We start from the raw sequence: 24,945 nt of genomic DNA on the forward strand, positions 1-24,945 counted from the left end.
ACTTCAGAATCAAAGTTGAGGAAAATTTTTTTAATGTAGGGCATTTTAGCACTTTTGTTTCGGTGGCTGTGCTTATGTAATTGCATAATGATTACATTCTGCTTGTGTTTATTCAGTGGGTGTTCTTGTGCATGTGGCCGTGTGTTTAACAGGTGTGGACTGTGTAAAGTACTACACTGTGTAGAAATGTCACAACATTTTGAATCTATTGCACTCATAAATGCACTCACACCAAGGGTCAGTTTAGTGTAGCAAGTTAAAAAAAAACCCCAAAAGGGCCCAGAAAAAAAAAAAAAAAGAAACCATGAGAACTGTACAGTACATAAACACTGACTGTTGTGTGTATGTTTAAAGTATTGGGGACGGGTGGCCTACTTACTTAAAGTAAGTAAGTAAATATTTTTTTACTTAATAATACCTGATGATGAAGTAAAATGTGCTGGTTGAGATCAACATTTCTTATAAATACTTACAAGAAAACATATTTAAATTTTGGTGATGTCACAGCTAGCCCTGGCCGGGATTTCAGGACAGCATTGTCCACCTCAAAGTAATATCCCCTGTAAAGCGATGACTGTAAGGGCAGCCAACTGGGCGTTGAACACAGTTATGATAACTTGTAAATGGATCACAGTAGATAATCAACCAGGATGAAGTGATAATTAAAATGCAATGAATGCAAATGATTGCTCTACTTCAGGTTTATTTGTTGCCATTTGAAATGACATAAGCAGCAGTTTAAACCTTCCAGAATGGTAGATGTTTTGCAAAAGAAAAAGACTAGCTAATGTATGGAACATACAGACTAAACTGTTAAAAGAAAAAAAACAAGAGTAAGAAGTATTTTAACTTCAAATCTTTAGTGTTGTGCTTTTTGTTGAATGGTTTTCCAGAGGGACAAATACAGCTGGGTGCCAGCTGGAACCCAAGTAAATGTAGGCTGGGTAAGTTGGGGGTGTTAAATGGGTGCCCAAAGAAGTTTTTGCCTAGGGCCTCTGGAGCTTTAGACGGCACTAACCAAAAAAGATGGACATGATGTGAATTCAAAAATGGTACATTCCCTATGCAGTGCCCTCAAATCCGGTTCATGCTTTGCACTGCGCCAGAAGGGGCGTGCTCGGACTTGTATAGGGTGCTTATTCTAATTCAGAAACCAGATCCTTCAGAGAACTTTTGATGCCAACGTTGAAAATTGAAAGCTTTCAATGAAATAAATTATTGTTACGGTTACTGTGCTTAAGGGAATGCACCCCGCTCCTCAGGTGGACTAAAGTCAGAATCCTGGAGATATTAAAGGGAAACAGGTGAGTTTCTGTCACTACCTTAGTTTCACACTTGCACATATATAATCATTTGTATTTGTGGTAAATATACTAACATTTTAAGTAAACGTAGGTATATCATGCAATACGCGAGGAAATTACCTGATGAGTTGTGAAAAGTAAAGATGTTGAAATTACAGTTAAAGGCGTGAGGTGATTACATAGTTCCTGAGAAGTGACAGCTCTCAAGTTTGTACATATATTGTTCGACCCGAAATGGGTTTTAAAGGTAAAGTAAAAGAATTAGATTTTATTTTCTGAGACTTAAGGTTTTGTTTACTTAGTCCGAACACTTTTGGCTGTTCGGCGCGTGCGCACTGTGTTTTGGCTTGGAGCGACATGCATGTTTATCCTCTCAGAAACGTATGTAATTAAAATGATAATTTTAAAGCTTGTAAGGGGTTTAACTTATATGTTTGTCTCCATTGAAGGAATGCACTGAATAAAAATGATCAATGAAAGGACACTACAATAGATATTCTACTTCCAAAATACAGTAAAGAAAAGCCCACCAGGATGTTTCACAATGAATCTATGGACAGATGAATCAAAAGTCTTGTTGGCAGAGATGGACATTATTATGTTTTGGGGAAGAAGCACTGCATACCAACACTAAAACATCTTGTAAAGCATGTTAAATGGTTTGTGTCTGCTGGATAGCCTGGTCAATTTGCAATTATTTGTATTATTTTTCACATTGTTAAACTTGAACTTACATACAAACAAACAGTGACCACTACACATTTACATGTACAATATCTAAAGCCTCCAACACTGTATTCAATGTTCGATTTACACCCATTTATACAGCCGAAATAATAAATAAAAGAAAAATAAAATACACATATACAAACCCCCAACTTAAATCTTTATAATACAAACTTCTCCAATGTCCCAGTATAATAATTGGTAATGAGAGGATAAATCCAATTTGCAATTATTAAAAAAAGCAAAAATGTGAAACTTTATCTAAAAATGTTTTATTGAATAATAGCAGTCAGAAAGAAAATCCTTATCGTTGTGGAGCCTGAATAACAGTTTGGGTTCTAGCAAGATGTTACATATATTTTTCATCTTGGCTTGTGTAGTAAACTGTGTAGTTTTAATCACACTTTATTAAATGCACTTGCCCCACTTCTTCTTCCTGCCCCACATTAACATATAATCATGCTCAATTTAAACTTTCATTTGCATGAATCCCACCCTAATCAGTGCAGATTCAGTGAAGTATTAGGTAGGAGTAGGTTACATTCCCTAGATATGACAGTAAAAAAAAAGAGACTAAATAAAACAATGTCAGCGGTCAGTTTTGAAGAAGTCTAAGAGGTTTGTAGTTTGACTTTTATTATGAGGTTGATGATAAATAGTGTATGTGTATTCAAGTATTTATGTAGGTAGACTTGCAAAGCTTAATTTGCAGTGCCCGCAAATCCTAAAACAGGTCAAGAGACATTGTTTAACTGTGTTTATATAGATAGATTTAAAAAATTTTACTTCCCACAGGTGCAAATGTGACATGATTACTGCCTCACTCTCAAGCGTTTGCTGTTTATACTTATCACTCAGTCAAAGCAATTATACATTCCTCCTTGAATACTGCCATAAATTGTTTTTATGTGTATGTAAATGTGTGTGACGCTCTATGGACTTCCATTCTGTGTATGGTGTATTTGTGCCTGAGTATTATTTCCAGCAGACTCTGGATCCAACGTGACCTTGATGATGATAATAATAATACTAATTTAACCCACTAATGTTCTGTTTGGTGTTTCTAAGACCCCCAAGCCTCTAACAGCTCACAAAATACCCTTGGCCTTTTTCAACAATCTTATTATTCAATATTCAATAGTCTTGAAATAATATTAAGTATAATATTAGACTCTTGGCTGGAATATCAGAGACCCCAGCTATAATACATTATTAAGTGCAATATATTTTCATATGTTTTAGTTTCTGTTCATATTAAGGGTACAGCTGACTCTCTTATAGACACACACAACCATTCACAACCCTGTCTCTCTCTCAGGTTAATTTAGTTAATTAAGTTGGTTAATTTAGAACTCAGTGTCATTTTTAACCCACACAACACTGAGCTCTCTGGGACCCCAAAGAGCAAGGCAGTAAAGTCAATGTCAAACAAACACACGAGTTAAATAATCACACACACATATTTTTGCATTTCTGGTGTCGATGTATGCATAATAATTTTATGTACATGTACTATAACAAGATGTGAGTTTAATCACATAGATTTTATGCAACTTGGTTAAAGATGGGCTGTTGATTTATGATGATTAGACTAAATTATTTTGCTGCTGTATTTTTTGTTATTATTATGTAATATGCGTTTGAATGAATAAATGCGTATGCTGCTGATGTTCTTTTCAGAGTGAGAAAATTCTGCTATGGAGAAGAAAAGTTTGCTGGATTTGGATCACCTAACCGAGATCGAACAAACCATCATATTAAATGTGTTGCTGAGGGATGCTGAGCTACGCAACCGAGAGGAAGGGCGGATCAGGTAAGTGTGTGTCCAAGTATGTCTACTGTATATATATTACTTGATGGTAATGGGAAAAAAAATAATTTAAGTCAAACAGGGTTTGTAAAGTGAACATGCTTATTGTGTATGCATATTATGCATTCATGTAATGTGTGTGTGTTTATTCAGCAAACTAAAACAAAAGGAGTCAGACCCTATACAACTGCGATTCCTAACAGGCACATGGTTTGATGAGGTACAAGCCAAGAGGCATCAGAGTCGAGCGGTCGATGTTGTCCAAAACACCATACAGCGCAAAAGAAAAGGCAAAGGTCACCCAATCTCTCACTGCTTATTTAAATCAAACAGTGTGGAAAAAGAATTCCACTGTATATTCCTGTACATGGATAAGCAACATTTTCAACATACACAACAACAAATTTGTTTATCAATTTGGTCACTACATTATCCTGGGCAGAGATGCTGAGTCTGTCCTGGGAACACTAAGTGCAAGATGGAAACACACTGTGGACAGGGCATCACAATTATTTATTCTAATTCACTAACATTTCAGGAAAATGTATAGTTACCAATGTATCTGTCAGTACAGCTGGGTGGCGCAGCAAGTAGTGTGGATGCCAATTAGCTCCAGGGTCCTGGGGACCTGGTTCAAACTCCACTTCAGGTCACTGTTTGTAAGACGTTTGGCATGTTCTCATGTTCCCATGTCTGCTTAGTTTTCATTCTTGTACTATGAGTTTCTTTCTCTTCCAAAAATACGCAGTGTGATGTAGATTGGCTATTCTACAGTGGGGAAAATAAGTATTTGATCCCCTGCTGATTTTGTAAGTTTACCCCCTTACAAAGACTTGAACAGTCTATAATTTTTATGGAAGGTTTATTTTAAAAGAGAGAGACAGAATATCAACAAAAAATCCAGAAAAAAAACATTAAATAAAAATGATAAATTAATTTGTATTTAATTAAGGGAAATAAGTATTTGATCCCCTACCAACCAGCAAGAATTCTGACCCCCACAGACCGGTTATGTGCACAAAAGGCACACAATTAGTCCTGTCCCTGTATAAAAGACTCCTGTCACAGAATCTGTTTCTTCCGTTCAAATCTCTCGACCACCCTGGGCAAGACCAAAGAGCTATCAAAGGACGTCAGGGACAAGATTGTAGACCTGCACAAGGGACATGACTAATTTGTGTGCCACATGGGCACATAACCGGTCCGTGGGGGTCAGAATTCTTGCTGGTTGGTAGGGGATCAAATACTTATTTCCCTTAATTAAATACAAATTAATTTATAACTTTTATTTAATGTTTTTTTCTGGATTTTTTGTTGATATTCTGTCTCTCTCTTTTAAAATAAACCTTCCATAAAAATTATAGACTGTTCAAGTCTTTGTAAGGGGGTAAACTTACAAAATCAGCAGGGGATCAAATACTTATTTTCCCCACTGTAAATGGTTGTAAGTAAACTACTGAGCCAGTCACTATTCTCAAGACCCACCTGACCTAGTGGAAGTGGTTACTAAAGATAAATGAATGTTCATCTTCTACCATTTAGACTAATTTGATATGATTTGCCAAACTCTACTCTAGGGGTAAACTGCATGCTGGCCACCACAGACTATTCTTTCTAGATCCCAAAAGAAACAAATTTAACATGTTTTAAACTTCATTTAGGAATAAAAACTGGAGAATTGATAAGTGTTAAAAGCTTACATTACCCACCCAAACAACTGCTCTTAGACCTTTTTACAATCACTAAAGTTTAATAAAAAAAAAAAAAAATTATTTTATAATACAGGGTCAAGTGTTAAAATGATTGCATATTTTGTTAATTCAGCATGCACGTCCTATACAGTAAAAAGCTAATAATTAGGCTGATGTTTAACATGATTAACATGTTTGCTATATTTTGAATGGTATTTTTGTATATTTACCAGTGATGTCAGTATTTGAGGATCAAAAACAGCAGCAGACATCTGATCGGCAAGAAGACAGCGCAGAAGGTGACAGAGCAGATCTGGAAAATGCCGAAATACTAGATGTAGAAACAAAAGTAAAAGAGGAAATAAAAGAAAGGTGTGTGCAGCCTTTTGGTCATTACATTAGACCAGGATAAAATCATGCATGATGCTCACTTATCTGTGGACAGTGTCATGCCTGTTTTGTCATATTCTTATTTAGAAAAACCACAATAAGCTTGTAGGAGTATTCTAAACATTTTAGAAAAGACAAAGTGTGTTTTCCAGTTAATCATTCAGAGAATTTTTTTTAGAAATTTCTAGACAGGGTGGCACGGTGGAGCAGTGGGTAGCACTGTTGCCTCACAGCAAGAAGGACCTGGGTTTGCATGTTCTTCCTGTGTCTTCCTGTGTGGGTTTTCTCTGGGTGCTTTGGTTTCCTTCCACAAGTCCCAAGACATGCAGTCAGATTAACTGGAGCTTCTAAAATTGCCCTTTTTGCCCTGTAATGGACTGGTGACCTGTCCGGGTGTTTCCTGCCTTTCGTACAGTGAATCAGACCCACTGCGACCCTGACTGTGATAAAGGGGTGGTAAAACAGACAATGAATGAATGAATTTTGTTTAGTTGTATTTATTGAGATTTATTAGAGACTATAGCTATTAGTATTCATTTGCGCCGATTGGGTATTTACATATTAATAACTACAGGGCCAGCTGTAGCCTAGTGGTTAAGGTACTGGACCAGTGATCAGAGGGTCGCTGGTTCAAGCCACACCACTGCCAGGTTGCTGCTGTTGGGCCCTTGAGCAAGGCCCTTAACCCTCAATTGCTCAGACTGTATACTGTAACTGTAATGTAAGTCGCTTTGGATAAAGGCGTCTGCTAAATGCTGAAAATGAAAATGAAACTACAGCACTCTTTGTATCCTTGTAAAATCCTGTATGACCATGAGGCTATCTCCCATACTGTTATAAAGTCATCAAAAGCATTACCATAGCTAACCTCAACAATTTCTTTTCTCAGTCCCAACCCAAGTGTTGCCCCTGAACCACGACCAAGGACAAAGCTTGCAAAGGTCAGTGTGGCATGTGGTTTGTGTGTAGAATATTGAATGGTGCTAAAATATATGTATTTATGAATATAACTGTAAATGAGACATTCTGTTCTTGTTTTTTTTCAGCAGACTGCCAAAAAGAAAGAAGGTAAGCTCGATACATATGTTGGGGAACAAATAACAACAGAAATCTGACAAAACAATTTTCATCCCTGACTCTTTCCTGTCCACCCAGAAGTCTTAGAAAATGTTACAGATGTAAAAACAGAGGAAAGTTTACTGCAAAATACAACCACATCACTGCAGGTATGCTGACACATGCATGCACTTAACTGCCATTTCCATATTCATATATGTCCATATACAAACCCAATTCCTTGAACAGTTGCAACAGCAGGAAAAATGGAAATAGAACTGACAACAATGGTTTGCAAATAATGCTTAATCTGTATTTTATTGAAAACAGCTGCAACATGTTCCAAAACATTGGGACAGAAGCATGTTTACCTCTGTGTTACATCATCTTTCCTTTTAACAACGTTCTGTAATTGTTTGAACTCAATAGTTGTGAAAGTAGTTCACAGCTTTCAACTCAAAAGATAATGTAACAAAGAGGTAAACACGCCTTTGCATCAATGGTACCTTTACACATATGCAACTGATGCACCCCCATACCATGACAGATGTTGGCTTTTGCTGATTAAGTCTGAAGGTTTTTTTTTTTTTGTTACTGGAACAAAAATGATTTTTTTTTTCCAAAAATAGGCTGAAACATGGAATCTAACCACAACGTCTTACATTGCCGCTGTTACAGCTTTATTTAGTGTGCTACTGGCATTAAATAAATAATTTGTATTGATTGGGTAAAACATATTTGTGCTGTTTTAAATTAAATACTTATAAACTATAGTTTACAACTACTTTCTGTTATTAATTCCATTTACTGCCCCACCTACTTTTGGGCACCTACTTTGGGTAGGGTTTGTTGTACAGTGCACTTGAATAGTGGGTACTACAGTTGTGTTTGTCCATAGGCTGACTCAGAGGGTGATATTGATTCTGGCAGCACTGAACTGGATTACACAAGATATGGCTCAGTTAATAACTTGCAATCCAATCATATGGTATGATACACACATACATGCGTATCAGTACGTATTTGCAATACCTCCAAAATTGACTGGTACTGGGTAAATATGTATTCCCATGCTCTATAACTATTTGGTACAGATGGGGGGCAGTCTGATGAGCTTATACAGTGTTGGGGATTTTGGAAGTGTTACTGTGACTGGCCAGATCCAGTTGTCTTTGCACTATGACACTAAAAAGGAGGAGCTTCACGTTCAGGTGTGTTGCTGTCAGGATCTGGCTCCAGCGCGTAACAGTCGCTCAGACCCGTAAGTGTACCACAGACACTGACTAATATAAATAAGAGCTTTCATGTACCTAATCATAACTACTTAAATGCACTAGCATTGTATCATCATTCATATATTTTGGCCAGTTTTGCTGCACCCATTGCTTACAAAAATATTGGCAGTGAAATAATAAGTCAGTCAAAATTTATGTTGTAAAGTTCATACATCACACAATAACCTTCTGTCCATGAAGTCATAGACCACACAGTTTGACAGAAAGAATCACTAAGACCTAAAGGTGATCTCACACAAGCCTGAGATCACCATGCACAATGACAGGTAGAAGCTGGAGTGGAGTACAGCACAATGCCATTGCAATCTGAATGAACAGAAATAACTATTAATGTAATCAATCATGCAGTCTGACAGACTAAACTGAGTTAATGCCAGGAAAACTACCCGAATTACAGGTTGCACAGTTTGGTGGAGAAATAATGACTTGTTTGGCCAGCACAGAATCCTGACCTCAACCCCGTGTAATCCCTAAATCCCTGTTTTTACTTGACCACAGATATTATGCTAGTAGCCGAATTAAATTGAATCTCTAGCTAAATATAAAGCAAAGCATTTCTGGAAGACTGAAGTTGTAGACTAACTTGATATGAATGCCCATGGTTTTGCAATGACACGTTCAAAAATTTTACAATTATACAACTTTGCATTTTTATTGCAGGTATGTAAAAGTGTACCTTCTACCAGACAACACATCTCGCAGTAAGAGGAAAACATCAGTGAAGAGAAAAACCCTAAACCCTGTCTACAATGAAACACTCAAAGTAAGAATACATTTGACAGGAGTTTTCGGGCAGTGGACAAAGAGCAATTAGAAAAATAGCATATGCAAAGGGAGCTTGACTAAAAAGAGACAGTTACAAATACAACTGTGCTGGTGAATCATAATGGGTTGATCGCTGTAGAAGTAACATCATGAACCAGCTAATAATAAGCACTATTATGTCAGATTTCATAACAGGAGTCAGTGATGTTCTTGTATGTCGGGATGATAAGAACTTAAACATTCTCATACAGAAAATATTCAAGAGTGGTTTGATAAATACCCGTATAAAATCAAGCACCTTCCTTTGCAGTCATCTGATATGGGAAGTTCTGGAGTGCAGTTTGTGTAGTAGATATGGTCCCACATCCCACCACAAACCATTTAGGACTTGTATGATTTGTTTCCATGGTCCCATGGAACTGCATATATTTTAGGCTATAGTAAAATAATGGAGTTGTTTTTGACACTTATACACTGAAAATAACACAAATATAATATAAAAAACTGAAATAAAATGCTGATTCTTACAATTTCTGAGAACCCCGAGCTATAACACAAGTTTAAAAGTGAAACAGTGAGAAAAACACGGCTAAACACAGATACATGTGGACACTTTCAGAGTGAATCTGACGGTTATTCTACACAAATGCAGTTTCGTCTCATTGCGCACTTTTATGATGTTTTACCGCACCGCTCAAGCCGAGCGCTGAACAAAGAAACTTTTCATTGTTAATTTGAAATTAAATAAATATATTTAAAAAAAAACAACAAATTGAAACATTGATTTCAAGGGAAACATTGAGTTTAAGGGTATACATTTCTCGGCGAAGGGCTTTGAGTTTCAAAGATTTTGAGTTTAGGGGACGTTGAGTTACAAGGTACTACTGTATCAATTTTGAAGAGATTACATTAAGGATACTTTCAGTTTCTGTCTCTGTCATTATTGACAAGTACCCATCTTTCTCCCAGTATAAAGTGCGTAAATTAGATCTGCTAGCGCGTGTGCTGAGTGTGTCCGTATGGCATATGGAGCGTGTGCGAAGAAACCTTTTCATGGGGGAGGTGGAGGTGCAGCTCAACCAGTGTGACTGGAGCCAGAGTCAACCAACCTGGTACCCTCTGCAGCCTAGGGTGGGCTTACTACAACTTACACTTACATACAACAAAACAGAGTCAGTTAAACTTAATTAAATTAAAGGAATCTGACTTCTGTCTGGTTACACATCTCTCTCTCTTTCAGGTACAAATTAATCCGGATGCCATTATCAGCAGAGGAACGATTTTGGTATCTCTTAAATACCTGCCACCTGGTTCTGAAGGTCACCACCCACACAAAAAAATTATATTACCTTGTAATCTGTAGTGTTTTTCTTATACATTACTTCATTAGTAAAAGATGAGAAATTTTTCATTCATTTTATTTTTATAAAGCGTTTTACCCTAGTTAGGGTCACAACAGGTCTGGTTCCATCAGGAAAGATTAGCCGTAAGTCAGAAATACCCTGTACAAAGCTTCAGCCATCAAAGAAACATAGCCAATTATGTCTTTGTAAATGCCCGGCCAGCATCACTGAGATTCGAACCCAGATTTCAGCAGTGGTGGGCTAGCACAATAGACCATGGCACCACCCAAGGGCCATATGAAAAATATAATTTAGCTAAATGAGAGATGGCTCGCATAATGGCTGAACTAGAAGGATGATTGCTGCACAACAATTTGCATTTTTTAATGCATTTTCTCCCCTTTTTCTCCCGACTTTTAGTTTCGAACCGACAAACTCGAAATGTCAGCTCTGGTGCGCTAGCGTGTTTTACCGCTGTGCCACCTGAGCACCCCAGCAATTTGTATTTTGTGTGTTTGTTATATTTTGGTTCTGATTAAATCTTGTAACACAAAGATAATGTATGTGAGATTTAGTTATGAATTTATCATTCCAGAAGGAGGGTTCCCTTTAACTGGTGAGCTACATATTTGGCTAAAGGAAATTGTTGGACTCCTCCCTCCTTCAAAACGTGGCACTCTTAACATTTATGTAAAAAGGTAAATGAGATAAATTGGTAACACTAGTCACATAACAAAATGTAAACTTTTTTCTACAGATATATAATTTAAAGTCTAATTATACATATGGAAAATGGGATGGTGTGTATGGTCTTGTTGCAGTGTGGTTTTGCCAGATGAGAGTGGATTTAGTGGTCAGCGGACACGGGCAGTCCGTGGCTTAGTAAGTCCCGTGTTCAACCACACTATGGTGTATGATGGCCTGCAACCCAGTGACCTGACACAGGCCTGTACTGAAATCACTGTGTGGAACTCCTCCAGCTGCATCGGGGGAGTGCGCCTTAGCACAGGCTCAGGTACGGGGCTTTCTCATTTACCTTTCTACTATATTTTTGACGTGTAATGATTAAATGCTGGATTTAAAGGCTAGAGATGACCAGTATGAATCTGAGGACAAAACAAACACTTGCAGATAGCAGATGTTGCAGATTGCAGCAAAATGTTCATTTGGGAGCATCACAACTGTCTACTTTATGCTGACTTATCCGAAAAATATAGGAGTGTATCTGTATTCTAAGGAGTCTTTCTTAGTTCTGGGGATGGAACAGTTTTTTTTAACGGAGTGTCTATTTGCACCCGGGTACACATAGCATTCCCCACACAGTACAGCTATTCGTACCCCAAAAAGAAAAAGAGCAAACAAACTCAACTGCGCATGTCTACCAACGACTGAGGGCGGAGTTGCAGAAAAAGCGCCACTTTAAAAGTTTGAACACTTCCAACAAAAGCTCTTTGGAATTATCAGTGTCACCACTGCTAATTTAAATGTACTTTTCATGTGTGACAAGCCTCATTGTCACAAAGCAGCTTAACAGAAATAAGGGTTCAAGCAAAAGGATAGCTAAAAAGCTTAGTCTTATTATTAGACAGTTACACAAAGGTGTGAATGGTATATATTTCTCTTTATATTAGGGTACAAACAAATACATCACTTTTTACACATGGATGTATAAATTGCTGTTTGCTTCAGGTTGTATATTTTTCAGTTTCACACCAGTATATAAACACTATACATGGACATGCTAAAGGTCAAGAGATAGCAGTAAATTGATCATGAAGTGGCGTTACCTGGGGACGACTTGGGAATGCCCAAGTTGTGAGGTATTATCTTGTAAGTAAGGCTGACCACTGGCCAGTGTACTCATGGCAAGGCGATGCGAATTATTGGAGTTTGAGTGAGGCAAGATTGTGGGTACCAGACCGGTGGTAGGTCCCAGTGTCACATGTACTGGTAATATGTCATAGAGGGACCAGAGATCCTGCACCTACAAATACTGACCTGTGGGTGGCTATCCAGATGGCACGGGTCAACACCCCTCCAGATATTTCCGTCCACTTGTGGAACCAATGCCTGCTGCACTTAGCCAGGCTAAAGGAGTACCTAACATGATACTAGTTCCTGTACCAAGACTTTTTTTACATTTACATTTACACTTTTGGCATGTCAGTATATATTGCTATTTTACACCTGAGTGTAGATAATGTATAATGTAAATAATACAATCTGAAAATATTACACAATCTGAAAATAATATAAAAAATAGCGAAATTATTTGTAATCTTGTGATATTTACACTTGGGTGTAAATAGTATAAATTGCTGTTTACACCAGGGTGCAAATTGTACACTTTGCTGCTTACACCAGGGGTGCAAATAGCATCTGCCTTTTTTTAAATAGTTTTATGCTACATCAATCCAAAACACTGCTGCTAGTTTTAAATTTTAAACTCAGACAAATACTAGGTAAGCGACTAGCCTTAGTAACCTAATTGAAAATTAATTAAAATATAATAAAACAATTAACAGCACTAAATGTAAATGTACAATTTTAGAATTTTGAATAACCACAGAAATGTAAAAGATTGTATAATTTGCTTGTAGATGTTAAAATGACTTACTTATAACAAAACATTAGGTTAGAAATCAAGCATAATAGTTTGGTATGAATGGAAATACACCACTAAATGCTATTTAGTATCTAATATACATGAACCAATTAAAGTGTGTGTGTGTATTTATAGGTGTGAGTTATGGTCAGGAGGTTTGCTGGATGGACTCCACTGAAGAGGAGACCAGCGTATGGAATACTGTGATCCAGCACCCCAATAAATGGGTAGATTCTACTCTGCCAATCAGAACCAACCTACAGCTGTGCTCAGAGTAACACACATGTTCAAGCCTTGTCCGTTAAACAGAACAGTCTGGTCATTTTCTCCATCTAGGTCTTAAACTTTGCTGATTAATCAGCACTAAGGTTGAAGGTTTTTTGTCAAGGCTATTTCTTCCCTGCGTGATTAATTTGCCTTTGCTGAATCTTTGTGGTTTCAGACAAAGCTTTATTTAGTCTAATCTGAATTCAGTGCAACACAGAAACCAAGTCAACAGAAATACAAAACAAAACAATAATCATAAGAGCAAAAACTTGATGAATGTAAATGTTTTGATCAAAATTGCTCTTGGTAAATCATTTAAGCTTACACAATGTACAGAAAGGGCTTGTTTACTCTAATATGTAGGTATATGTACCTTGATGTTATCTGCTTAAGGCTGCAGTATGTAACTTTTTGGGAAATATGCTAGAGCAGGCAACTTGTTAAACATTTGTAACATTATAACATTCTGCAAACCCCTCCCCACACAAATTAATATAATACTTGTGTTAAGTCAATACACATTAAATGTTTTGTTATCCAAATTCTATGAGTAATTGTGTAACTATACTTTACTTTGACTGCAACAGTTATTAGATAGTAAAGTTTATTTTTTTTAAACTTACCTTGCCTAGAGAGTGGCCAGTAATCCAGTAATCTAGCAAGTAAAATAGGATGATAATGAAGGTAGTAGTGTAGTGTATGGGGAAACAGTAGCTACCTATCTTGCTGTGTTTGCAATTATACAATAATCATCACTGCTTTTTCAGTACTTAACCAGTATGAAAAGATTTGGGAGATAGCTGTGCACTTATTGGCATGCTTTCACTGGTCATACAAATTTTGATTGCCAAGGCTGCTGTAGTGCCTCCAGCAACAGTGCCACAATTTGTGCATAATGAAGCACCATGCTATACACGCACAGACGGTGTGTGGCACTGAGTGTCAATGTGGCCCTTCACAATCTATGCAAACCCCTACACACTCCAAAACAGCAAGACAGTACACTGATCTAGCTCATGTTAACTAGCCGTGTATGAACTTTTAGAGAAGGTTGAATTAGAGAACAAAGAACAAACTGTATTTATTGTTTTACTTGTTACTTACTGTGGTGTTGCTATCTACTTTAATATATTATTTTGATAAATACTGGCAATTTTAAAAAATGCAGTGTCTATAGCACTACAGTGTTTTAATATATTGTAACAGTCCCTCTTTGTTAAATGTTTATCAGTTTTGAAATACTTATTTTTATATCTCTATATAACAAACCTTTTTATTCATTCCCTTACAATTGATGTAAAAGCTACAGCTATAGGTGGAGCCCATTGCTATTAGTTATCCATGTCTGGAGTTATAGAAGTGGTGGCATTTTTCCTCTCCTCTTATTTCTATGCATTGTAAAAGCCAGTCAGACATCTGTGGACAGGTGACAGAAAAAAATCTTTCTACAAACTCACATTCTACAAGTTTCTGAAACTGTACTGGATGGATGGAACACCAGTTGTCTTAATAACTTAACATCTTTCAAAGATATTACTCTTATTTTGTAATGATGGTGGTGGAAAGTGATGTCAAATACACCAGTTCATTATCTTCCATAACTGTTAAACTGGGATAGGATTGGTGACCTTGAAAACTACTGCATATGGTGATTTTCTAATGTTCCAATCATGTTGATTAAATGATCAATTAGTTAACAAGTCCCTCTTACCTGTAAGGCGATAGTTGAACCCAAACCATTACAGAAATATGCATTTCACAGCGCACACACTTACAGTACGTTGTTCTACTTAATTATTAAATTTTTGCTGTTTACTGTCACCTGTCTGTATATGGTTATGTTCTGTGGGCTAATGCAGCAAGGATTGTGCTTTAGTATGCTGGTAATGTGCAATAAGGTAGAAAGAATATAGTACAAAATAATGTGATTCTTCTCTTATTAACATGCTTAACATGCTTATTATGCTTATCATGCTTATTAACATGCGTAACTGCTAGTTAAATAAACAAAATGTTGACCATGTTTAAAGTCTCTTCATTTTGTGCACCTTGACCTGGCAACTCCATTTGCAAACTTTTGATTTCTTATCTGTTGATAAACTTACTTGTCAAATAAAAGGAGTTTAAGTGTCTTAGGCTTTAAATTATAAATCCCTTTATATTTACAGTGAATTAACTAAATTACAGCACAACACCAACCTTTGCTGTCAGAATCTTAAATTCCTAAATCCTGAGTGCTGCGTATTCGAATGACTATTTCTGAAGAAGAAATTCTACTAGTCTGTGCCATAGAACGTCTTGTTAAAATTTAATTGTCAAGTCAAAATCAGAATCAGAAATACTTTATTGATCCCAGAGGGAAATTGCAGTTCTTACAGTAGCACCCATTTATGTAGAAGAATAAACACCCTACTAGTATAAAACAAAGAAAAAAGAAGTCTTAAAGGTTTTCCAAATGCCAACACCTATTTGACTTTTTAGTACTTTGTGTTTAGGTTACTTTATTCCACATGTGATTGCTAATTGTTAAAGCACTTTATAGGCTGATACAGTTAGACTAATTAACAACTCACTCGTTGAACAGGCTTTAATGTGTTTTTTCTGTAGGACTACTACTGCATTTAGAGCAATATTTATATATAAATGTTTAGGCTTTAATCTGAAACCATAAAATGCAAAATATGTCTTTATATATGGCAATAGCCTAGCCATGACCCGTTAGTATTATGTACAGCTCCCAAATGACTTTTTCGTTTTGGGTTTCATCAAATCTCGGGTTACACAATATCCTGATATGTTATGAAGCTGGTCTGTATGTATTGTTATTACATTATTATCATTATTTTGTCTAGTATTTTATTATCTTCACGTATACGTGTTACGCAACCCTAACAACAGTGTACATTCCACACTGTTATTGCTAACAAAGCATATCCAAAACTGGCTAACTAGAGGGACCGCGAAGTGAATCTGTAAGTCTGAAACAATACACTCACTCACACACTTAATACCACGTTGTATAAAAGTACTACTAGGCGTAAAATCTAGTTCATCGTGCTTTGTTTAGTGCACTTAATGTAGTGAGCTTGAAGTGAATTGAACGCAGCTCTGGAGTGAAGGAACCTAAAAGTGAAGCAGCTGATTGTAATCATGTGATTACGATGCTCGCACAGAGTCATGTGACTTGATGTGGCTTGGAGCCGGGTGCGTTCATAGGCGAGAGCTTTTTGTGTTACATTGAAGTTCGGATTTGTTTTGTGCTGTTATCTGAATTGCTTAACTGTGTATGTCTTACTGACCGTGACCTTGCTTCACCATGTGGAGTTTTCTAGTTGTAGCCTTGTTGCTCGGCTGTGCTTCAGGTAGGGTTCTTTACTAAAGTGTAAATAATTACGTGCTCTTATCTGTTTGTTTGATTCTGTGTTCCGACCTGTGCTTAATATAGTGTAGACACAGTGTTCCGTACATCATGTAAAAGTGATCGTGTTTCATACAATTGACCCGACTTTTATATATGAATATACCCGTATTTAACACACATAGCCCACATACAGTGGCATTTTATTAACGTACATTTACACTTTATTGCAACCAAATGTATTTGGGCTAATAAATGTGTTAAATCTAACAGTAATCCATACGGTGTGACTTACCTACAAATTAACTACTAATATTACTAAACTATTCCAAGTGAACACTGTTTACAGCCTGTAATAAGCCAATGGGGACATGTCTGCTGGGAAAGATCAGGTGTATGGAACACTGATGTATTAAACACTGTAGTCTATACATCATTATTGCTGAATAAAGAAATAACAATACAGGTTTTCTGTCTCTACAGTGATAAATGGCTCACCCCTTGCAGAGAAAAAAGTTCCTGATTTTGGTCAGATGTATCACGTAAAGGGTAAAAAACTCAACTGCTTCTTCCTTAAATGTTATGCATTTGTCTCCTAGTTGATAATCATGTTGGCACTCTGTTAAAGGTGTGATTTCGTTGCCCTATGCTGAAATCAAGGAGCCATTCGAAGCCTGGTACGATCTACAGGGCAGGAGAAGCCGGATTGATTACTACCATGGTAAGTTTAGCCTGAAACTAACAAGTTTGGGTCACAATTACTGTCTAGTGCTAGTCCTGACCTGATGCATTAAGCCCTAGTCTTGTGAACTTGAACAGCTTTGTATGAATTGACTTCAATTGTACCTGATCCAGCTATGGAAAGGCTGTATGATTACATGATCTGCTGTGTGTGTAAGCAGAAGTAACATTTGGGCATTGATCAGTAGGTTAATGGTTTACTGTTGCCTTCAAGCTTCCAACTTCTGATTTTAATTCAGGCTTTGACCCACTTGCTAGGATTGTACTCTTTCTGAGTGGCAGATCAGTTTGCATGTCTAGTAAATGTTTATTTATTTGTTGCTTATGCCTTTATTTAGTCTGCAATTTGAAATTGTACTTTTAGTAAAGGTTCAGTCACACTTAACAGCATTATTTCCTAGAAATAATTGTTACAGATCACATAGAATTGTTACAGATCACATAGAGTAATTTGTAGCAATGTATACTTTTTTAAATGTATACATTGTCCTTAGTCTTAAAGTAAACCTTCCCTAGAAACCTAGACAGAGACATTCTGTTCTGCTCTGTTGATTACTTCAGTAGAATCAGGTGTGTGTGCGCCCAGAAGAAACACTTGTGCAGTCCATTCTAAAATAACCATACTACTCCAACGAATGTGTCCACCACAAAAACACTGAAGTGTCTCCTTTACTAAAAGTCAAGATCAGTGGAAACTATCGGCATTTTTAGAGTAAAAACATTCACACACTTATGTATACCAAGAAGAATAGATCACACTAATTAATATTAAGCCCTGAATAATATTCCACATGAATATAATCCGTGAATAACAGTTCATTTAATGAAGTTGCATGGTAAGCAGCAGGCAGTTGTGTGCTGTAGAACTTCAAGGAGCCGAGTTTGGTGCATTCCTCCAAGCTCTGAGATGGATTTGTGCCCCCTCTGTGTTGTATGCTTACCTTGTGTTTATTGTTTCCAGGTGGGCTCTGGAGTTAATGTGACTTTTTTCTGGATATTAAAAACAGCTAATGTATAATGCCATCAAACCACTGAGCTTTAGACTCTTACTTAAGTCTATGATAATAAACTTCACAAATGGCTGCCTTATGTATTCCTGTTTCAAAGTCTAAGCCTTTCCACTTTAAAACTCACTTAACCATAAAATGTGCATAGCAAGAGTAATCTAGCACTAGTCCTGAAAAACACTGCCATGAAACTTAACTGCCCAGCCTGACCTTTGTGATTTTAGTTTACTTTCTTAATTTAACAGATCTGATCCAGTTAGTTAAAGATTACGGTAACAGCTAAATTCTAGATCCAAAATTATTCAAGCTGAATTTTGCATGGGTATAGACCTGTAAAACCAGACTGATGTTTTTGGTCCTAAAGCAAAATGTTTGGTTAAGGCATAAAAAAACAAAAATGCTCTCCAGAAAATAAAAACAGCTGTCTTTTGAGGCCATGTCATGTTGGCTATCATTCTAGGCAAGGCAAGGCAAGTTTATTTGTATAGCAGCTTTCATACACAGTGGCAATTCAAAGTGCTTTACATAAGGAAAAATTAAAAGCATTAAAACATTCCTGAGATCTAGAACCTCAGAAAGACTTCTTGCAAACATTTAGTTACAATTAAGAACATGAAATTCAAACAAGAGAGATACAAATTAAGAACATGAAAAATTAAAAGAAAATATTGTAAAATATACCCTACAATTTAAGAAATATGAAATTAAAACAAGAGAGATACACGTTATTATAAGTGATTAATTATACATATTAACGGGGAAATTACAATACTAAATACTAAGACTATCCCACAGACTGACAGCAGACAAAGTAACTTATACTACCGGTCGTCACCAATAGTACAGTGTTCCAGTTCTACTGCCACACAATGACGCTGCTATAGCGATTTCGTCCATGGTGATATCTCTGTCTTAAATAGACAGGCGTCCCAGACGTCTTTACTGTTTATCCTTAAACTACGGGTCAGGTGGAACACACAGCATCACCTTTTCTAGTACTATAGGCCAGATGGTATCACACAGTCTCGTCTGATTCCCACCGGGGTGGAACACACAGCATCACCTAGTACTGATACAACACAGGTACTATGAGGCAGACGGTATCACACAGCCTCGTCTGATTCCCACCGAGGTGGAACACACAGCATCACCTAGTACTGATTCATTAAACTACACAACTTACCGCAGTAATGTCAACAAACACTCATACACTACTCTATAAAAAAATTATTAAGAGCATGAGAAACACAAAGAAATATGGTAAAAATGAGGGTAATAGCAAAAATTTCGAGCTCAATCATAGGCATAAGAAAAAAGAAAAGTTTTTAACCTGGATTTAAAGATTTCTACATTTGCGGAACATCTAATGTCTCCTGGCAGTCTGTCTGTTTCTAGCATTTATCTCTGCACAAGTAGTATGTCATGTTTAGACATAACACTATACCTGTAATTTCTGCTTTTGTGGTAACCTGTTGGCAGGCCAGGTCTCAACTTTTCAGCTTGGAGCTTCTGGAGAACAAGGCGTCAGCTACAAGATCACACCAGTGACCACTGAGACTGAATTTAATGCCATGAAATGTTTTCAAGTTAATGGCACTAAGGAGAACCCAGTTTTTCCTCAGTCTGCATTGCCTGACCTTCAGGGCTTTCAGGTGTGTGCTGGGATTAATGTGTCTAAAAAGCATTGGGTTGTGATGGTTTTATGGTTCTTCATAAACTTGTGTAATCCCTGATCACTGGGATTTGTCTATTTGTGTACAGTTTGAACACATGGAATACTATGCTGGAGTTTTGTGTGAGGTGTGGAAGAACATCACTACTATTGGGCACAAAAAGAACACCTACCGTCTGTGGGTGGCATACCCTGAACAAGGGGCTTCACTGGCAGTGCCCCAACACTATGAGATGATGGGCTACAATACACTGTTGGGCTCCCACTATGACAAATACCTCATTGACTACAGTGACTTTAAACCTAAAACTGATTCTAAAGACTTTGATCTACCAGAAGGTGTCTTGATCACAGACATTGTTTTCATTACTACACATTGCCATGTACATACATGTTTTTTTTACCCACTATAAAATGTCTAATTTGTCTTTTTTTTTTCTACCAGGTATGTCTTGTGGCCCATTTCCAGGTCCAGGAGTGGAGCATCGGCTGTTGGCCAATCCCATTCAAGATCTGATTCATACTTCTCCAGTTGGCCATGCTCATCGCTTATTTGGACACTTCAAGGAAAAATATCAGCGTGATTATGAGGATGAGTTGGAGCATGAGAAAAGAGAGCACATCTTTGTGCATAATGTTCGGTGAGGGAAAAAAAGATTTTCAGGACAAGGGCACAGAGCTTTAATTCATAAAAGGCTAATGCATCTTTTTCATGACATTAATTTTCCATGGAGGTATTACAACTAAAGTAGTCAACATTTAGTATGTAATTATTTAAAGGTTCAGAATTGCAGTTAGGCAGAAAAGTGTCTTTATGGATTTTTAGGATATAATTTCATCTTTCATGTTCCTGCTACAAGTAAACAAATATGTCTTGCCTTATCTCTTTGGAAGTTTAGCGTAATGTTACTAATACACTAGATTACATGTTTTGTTTGGATAATAGGTTTGTGCTATCCAAATATCCAAGAGCAATTGTGATTTAAGTGCAAAATAAGAACACCCTTTTTTTTTTTTTTTTTTTTTTTTTTTTTTTTTTTTTTTTTTTTTTTTTATAAAGGTATGTGCACTCCATGAACAGGGCAGGCCTGACATTCACTCTCTCTGTGAATCACCTGGCTGATCGCTCAGTGGAAGAGCTGGCAGTAATGAGGGGTATGAAAGGAAGAAAGACCCCCAACAAAGCTCAGCCTTTTCCTACTGAACTCAGCTCTGTCAGCTTACCCGACTCTCTGGATTGGAGGCTGTATGGTGTGTTTTTTTTGTTACATTGTATTAGTGTGCATGTCTGTTTGTGACAAAGTACTGAATTTATATATCTTTTACTGGTTGTGTATCGGATTTAGGTGCTGTGACTCCTGTAAAAGACCAGGCTGTGTGTGGTTCTTGTTGGAGCTTTGCTGCAACCGGAGCAGTGGAAGGAGCTTTGTTTTTAAAGGTAAATGCATGCAATTTACAAACAGGATGTAAACTAGTTTTGTTAAATTAATGGTTTGAATATCTAAACACACATTGAATAATTAAAAACATAAAAACTGAATTTATAAAAAAGCTTTGGGGCAGCACGGTGGCTCAGTGGGTAGCACTGTCGCCTCACAGCAAGAAGTTTGCATGTTCTCCCCGTGTCTGCATTGGTTTTCTCCGGGAGCTCCGGTTTTCTCCCACGGTTTAAAGACATGCAAGTGAGGTGAATTGTAGATACTAAATTGTCCATGACTGTGTTTGACATTAAACTTGTGAACTGATGAATCTTGTGTAACCAGTAACTACCTGTCCTGTCATGAATGTAACCAAAGTGTGTAAAACATAACGTTAAAATCCTAAATAAATAGGCCGCTCAGGTGGCGCAGCGGTAAAAAGAAACGCGCTGCAACCAGGGCTGGATTCTGAGAGCGTGGTATCGAATCCAGCCTTGCTTTACCGGTTCGAAGCTGAGTGGCTATATGAGCAACGATTGGCCGGTTGCTCATGTGGGGGGTGGGACAAAGAACCGGATGTGGGTCTCTCTCTGTCAGAATGCGATTGCGTTCTCTGCCGGCTGATTGGAGGCGCTTACACAGAGATGGGAGAGGGTGCCCTTAGGGTGTGTCTCTCCGCATGCAACGCTAGGTGGCGCCAAACTCGTCGATGTGTGGGTGGCAAAGATGCATCTGGCTGCTGCTCGTGTTTCGGAGGGGATACGGGTTAGCTTCAATCACCTCCGTCAGGGCAGGGTTCGGCATAGACAGAGAGGAAGCACGATGCTAATTGAACAATTGGATGCGCTAGAAGGGGAGAAAAAGGGGTAAAAAAAAAAAAAAGCTTTTAATATTACATCTTAAACGTAGTGTTGGGTCCAAGGTAACCTTCATTAAGATCGGAGTTGCTTATTTATAAAGTAAATATTGGAATAAAATGTTAAATATGATAAATCAACAGAATCCAACACCCAAAACATGTTAATTGTGTTTCAGACAGGTGAACGGGTGGTGTTGTCTCAGCAGATGTTAATCGACTGTACATGGGGCTTTGGAAACAATGGCTGTGATGGTGGAGAGGAGTGGCGAGCATTTGAGTGGATTATGAAACATGGTGGCATCTCCACTGCAGAGAGTTATGGAGGATACACTGGCATGGTGTGTATAACCCTCTTTTGCACATGAAAGGTTTACATTCCCCTGTTAAAATGCCAGGATTTTGTAATGTAAGAAAATCAGACTAAAATAAATAAATCTCAGATTTATTGATGTATTTCCACCTACAATGTGATCTATAATCTTTGCAGTTATATTGCAAAACAAACAAATATTTAAACTCATGTTAAATAGTAGAGACCTGCCATCAATTAAAGTGATGCTGATTAACCCCATATAAAGTTTAGCTTTTTTAGCAGGATTTTTCCAACATTTACTTAATGTTTTTGCATGAGAAGAATGGGTGAAGATTTCAAAAAGAAAAGTCAGAAGCTTACTGAATTGTGCATTGACTATACATTTTCTTGTTGCATTTTTCTGTTCTAGAACGGACTGTGCCATTATAACTCATCGTCTCAGACAGCCCGTGTAAATAGCTACACCACCGTACCTAGTGGTGATATTGAGGCTCTGAAGGCAGCACTGTTTAAACGTGGTCCTACTGCAGTAGGCATTGATGCTGCACATCGCTCCTTTAGCTTCTACAGTAATGGCGTGTATTATGAACCAGCTTGCAGTAAGTCTTCTTTTATACATCTGCCACATAATTTTGAGAATTTTAAATGGGTACAGTCACATTTGTTTTGTCAAGCAAAAATGCTTTTGAATGCACCAACAATTACTTTCATGGTGCAATTGGCAATATTTAGACTGGAAGTAAACATACCTTCTTATTAAATTAAAAATGTAACATTTACTTTAAGCTAAATGTGAGTTAAATTAGTCTAGTTTATGGAAATGCAATAACTGTCAAGTTTTATCAATTTTAATTTAAAAACTTTAGTTTGTCCAATTTGGGCACAGTAGTATTTCAGTGGGTTGAGCTTTGTGCTATTGATCAGAAGGTTGTGGGTTTGAATCCAGGTTCTTCAATGCTGCCGCTGTCGGGCCCTTGAGCTATATATGACAGTCGATTATACGAGGGTTCTTTAAAAAGTTTCTGCACTTTTTAAAAATGTATTTATTAAGAATTTCAAAAACAGATGACATCACTTTTCTAGTCACCTTCCAACTTTTTAATGCCATCAGCAAAAAATCTTTTGGTTGAGTGTGTAGCCACTGATGCACCATTGCTTTTACATCATCACATGAAAATGTTCTTCACCTTAAAGCAGACCAAAAAGGTGGAAATCAGATGGTGCTCAATCCAGACTATAAGCTCTATCTCTTGGACACGACCAATTACTACTCCTCCCACCTCACCGTTTCCAACCTAAATATAAAAGTGCAGAAATTTTTTGATCCCTCGTACATTGTAAGGCTGCTACACAGACATGATTGGCTATGTCTGAGGGTGGGCAGGCTAAAGGGATTCCTTATTGCTGCTGCAACTATGGCCTCTAGTGGCTGCTCAATTGCACCTGCACAGAGATGGGGAATGATGATCAGCATGTGACGTTCTGTACACGATACTGATCTTTATATAGACCTGCCTCGTGCAGGTAAAAAACAGTTGTTGACTACCTGTGCTTGACTGGGTGTGTGTTAGGTACTGCCCTTCTCGGCTTCGCCTTCAGCTAGAGCTCTGCAGCAGTAGAGAAGTTACAACTGGGTTATTGTATATGACTAGATTGTGGGGGAAAATGCATGAATAGAATACAAAAAAAAAAACTGGACGGCTGCAAAAGAACTAATATATGTGTCTAATACATGTCTTTGTTTATTTAGAAAATGGGACTGATGATCTGGATCACGCTGTGCTGGTGGTTGGCTATGGGGTACTGGATGATCAGCCTTACTGGCTGGTGAAAAACTCATGGTCTACTTACTGGGGCAACGACGGCTATGTGCTCATGTCCATGAAGGACAACAATTGCGGAGTAGCAACTGGGGCAACCTATGTTACGCTGGCCTAATGTACAGTATTGTTTCTGTGCATGTAACTGTTTCTGCATGCTATGTTTGTCGAGCGTGATTATTTGAGTTGGATTTTTGTTGCAGGGATGCACAGGAAAACATTTTCATGGTATTTTGCGAGAGCATAGACCGTGTCAGCTGCTTATGATCAACACAATACTCATACAATCTGCTGTCTGCTGAATATTTTCAATCATTGATCAACTATGTGATCATGTTTTGTTGCAATATTTTGTATTTGTAAAGTCACTGCAATATTTTGTCCATTGTGCAGCACTATTGAACAGTGTCACACAGGTGACTCTTGATACTTTTGTTTTTGATTATACAGGTTTTTTAATAAATGTTTTGATTCAATCCGTAAGCCTTACTGCTTTACAAAATTA

At 37.4% G+C, this 24,945-nt stretch overlaps 2 protein-coding genes across 4 annotated transcripts; both read left to right on the top strand.

The window, feature by feature from the left end:
- The first annotated feature begins 1,114 nt into the window (after positions 1–1,114).
- Positions 1,115–15,267, top strand: sytl1 (synaptotagmin-like 1). Of its 3 annotated transcripts, none has more exons than XM_063013823.1 (15): positions 1,115–1,304; positions 3,711–3,843; positions 3,994–4,136; positions 5,765–5,903; positions 6,811–6,862; positions 6,968–6,989; positions 7,077–7,147; positions 7,876–7,965; positions 8,072–8,238; positions 8,933–9,035; positions 10,007–10,168; positions 10,278–10,356; positions 10,976–11,078; positions 11,202–11,395; positions 13,121–15,267. In XM_063013823.1, exons 2-15 carry the CDS (start codon positions 3,728–3,730, stop codon positions 13,261–13,263), a joined length of 1,584 nt encoding a protein of 527 aa, XP_062869893.1. In that variant the 5' UTR covers positions 1,115–1,304; positions 3,711–3,727; the 3' UTR covers positions 13,264–15,267. The 3 variants fall into 3 exon arrangements, with proteins under 3 accessions (XP_062869893.1, XP_062869909.1, XP_062869900.1); XM_063013839.1 differs by having other exon boundaries at positions 10,979–11,078; XM_063013830.1 differs by having other exon boundaries at positions 6,971–6,989.
- A 1,268-nt stretch (positions 15,268–16,535) lies between these two features.
- On the top strand, positions 16,536–24,916 carry LOC134332278 (digestive cysteine proteinase 2-like). The gene is made up of 11 exons (XM_063013853.1): positions 16,536–16,614; positions 17,094–17,159; positions 17,239–17,331; positions 19,838–20,010; positions 20,120–20,369; positions 20,476–20,671; positions 21,091–21,281; positions 21,377–21,468; positions 22,484–22,645; positions 23,030–23,219; positions 24,371–24,916. Exons 1-11 carry the CDS (start codon positions 16,569–16,571, stop codon positions 24,556–24,558), a joined length of 1,647 nt encoding a protein of 548 aa, XP_062869923.1. The 5' UTR covers positions 16,536–16,568; the 3' UTR covers positions 24,559–24,916.
- The last annotated feature ends 29 nt before the right edge of the window (positions 24,917–24,945 follow it).

The sequence above is a fragment of the Trichomycterus rosablanca genome, chromosome 2, assembly GCF_030014385.1.
Source record: "Trichomycterus rosablanca isolate fTriRos1 chromosome 2, fTriRos1.hap1, whole genome shotgun sequence".
NCBI classification, from domain to species: domain Eukaryota; kingdom Metazoa; phylum Chordata; class Actinopteri; order Siluriformes; family Trichomycteridae; genus Trichomycterus; species Trichomycterus rosablanca.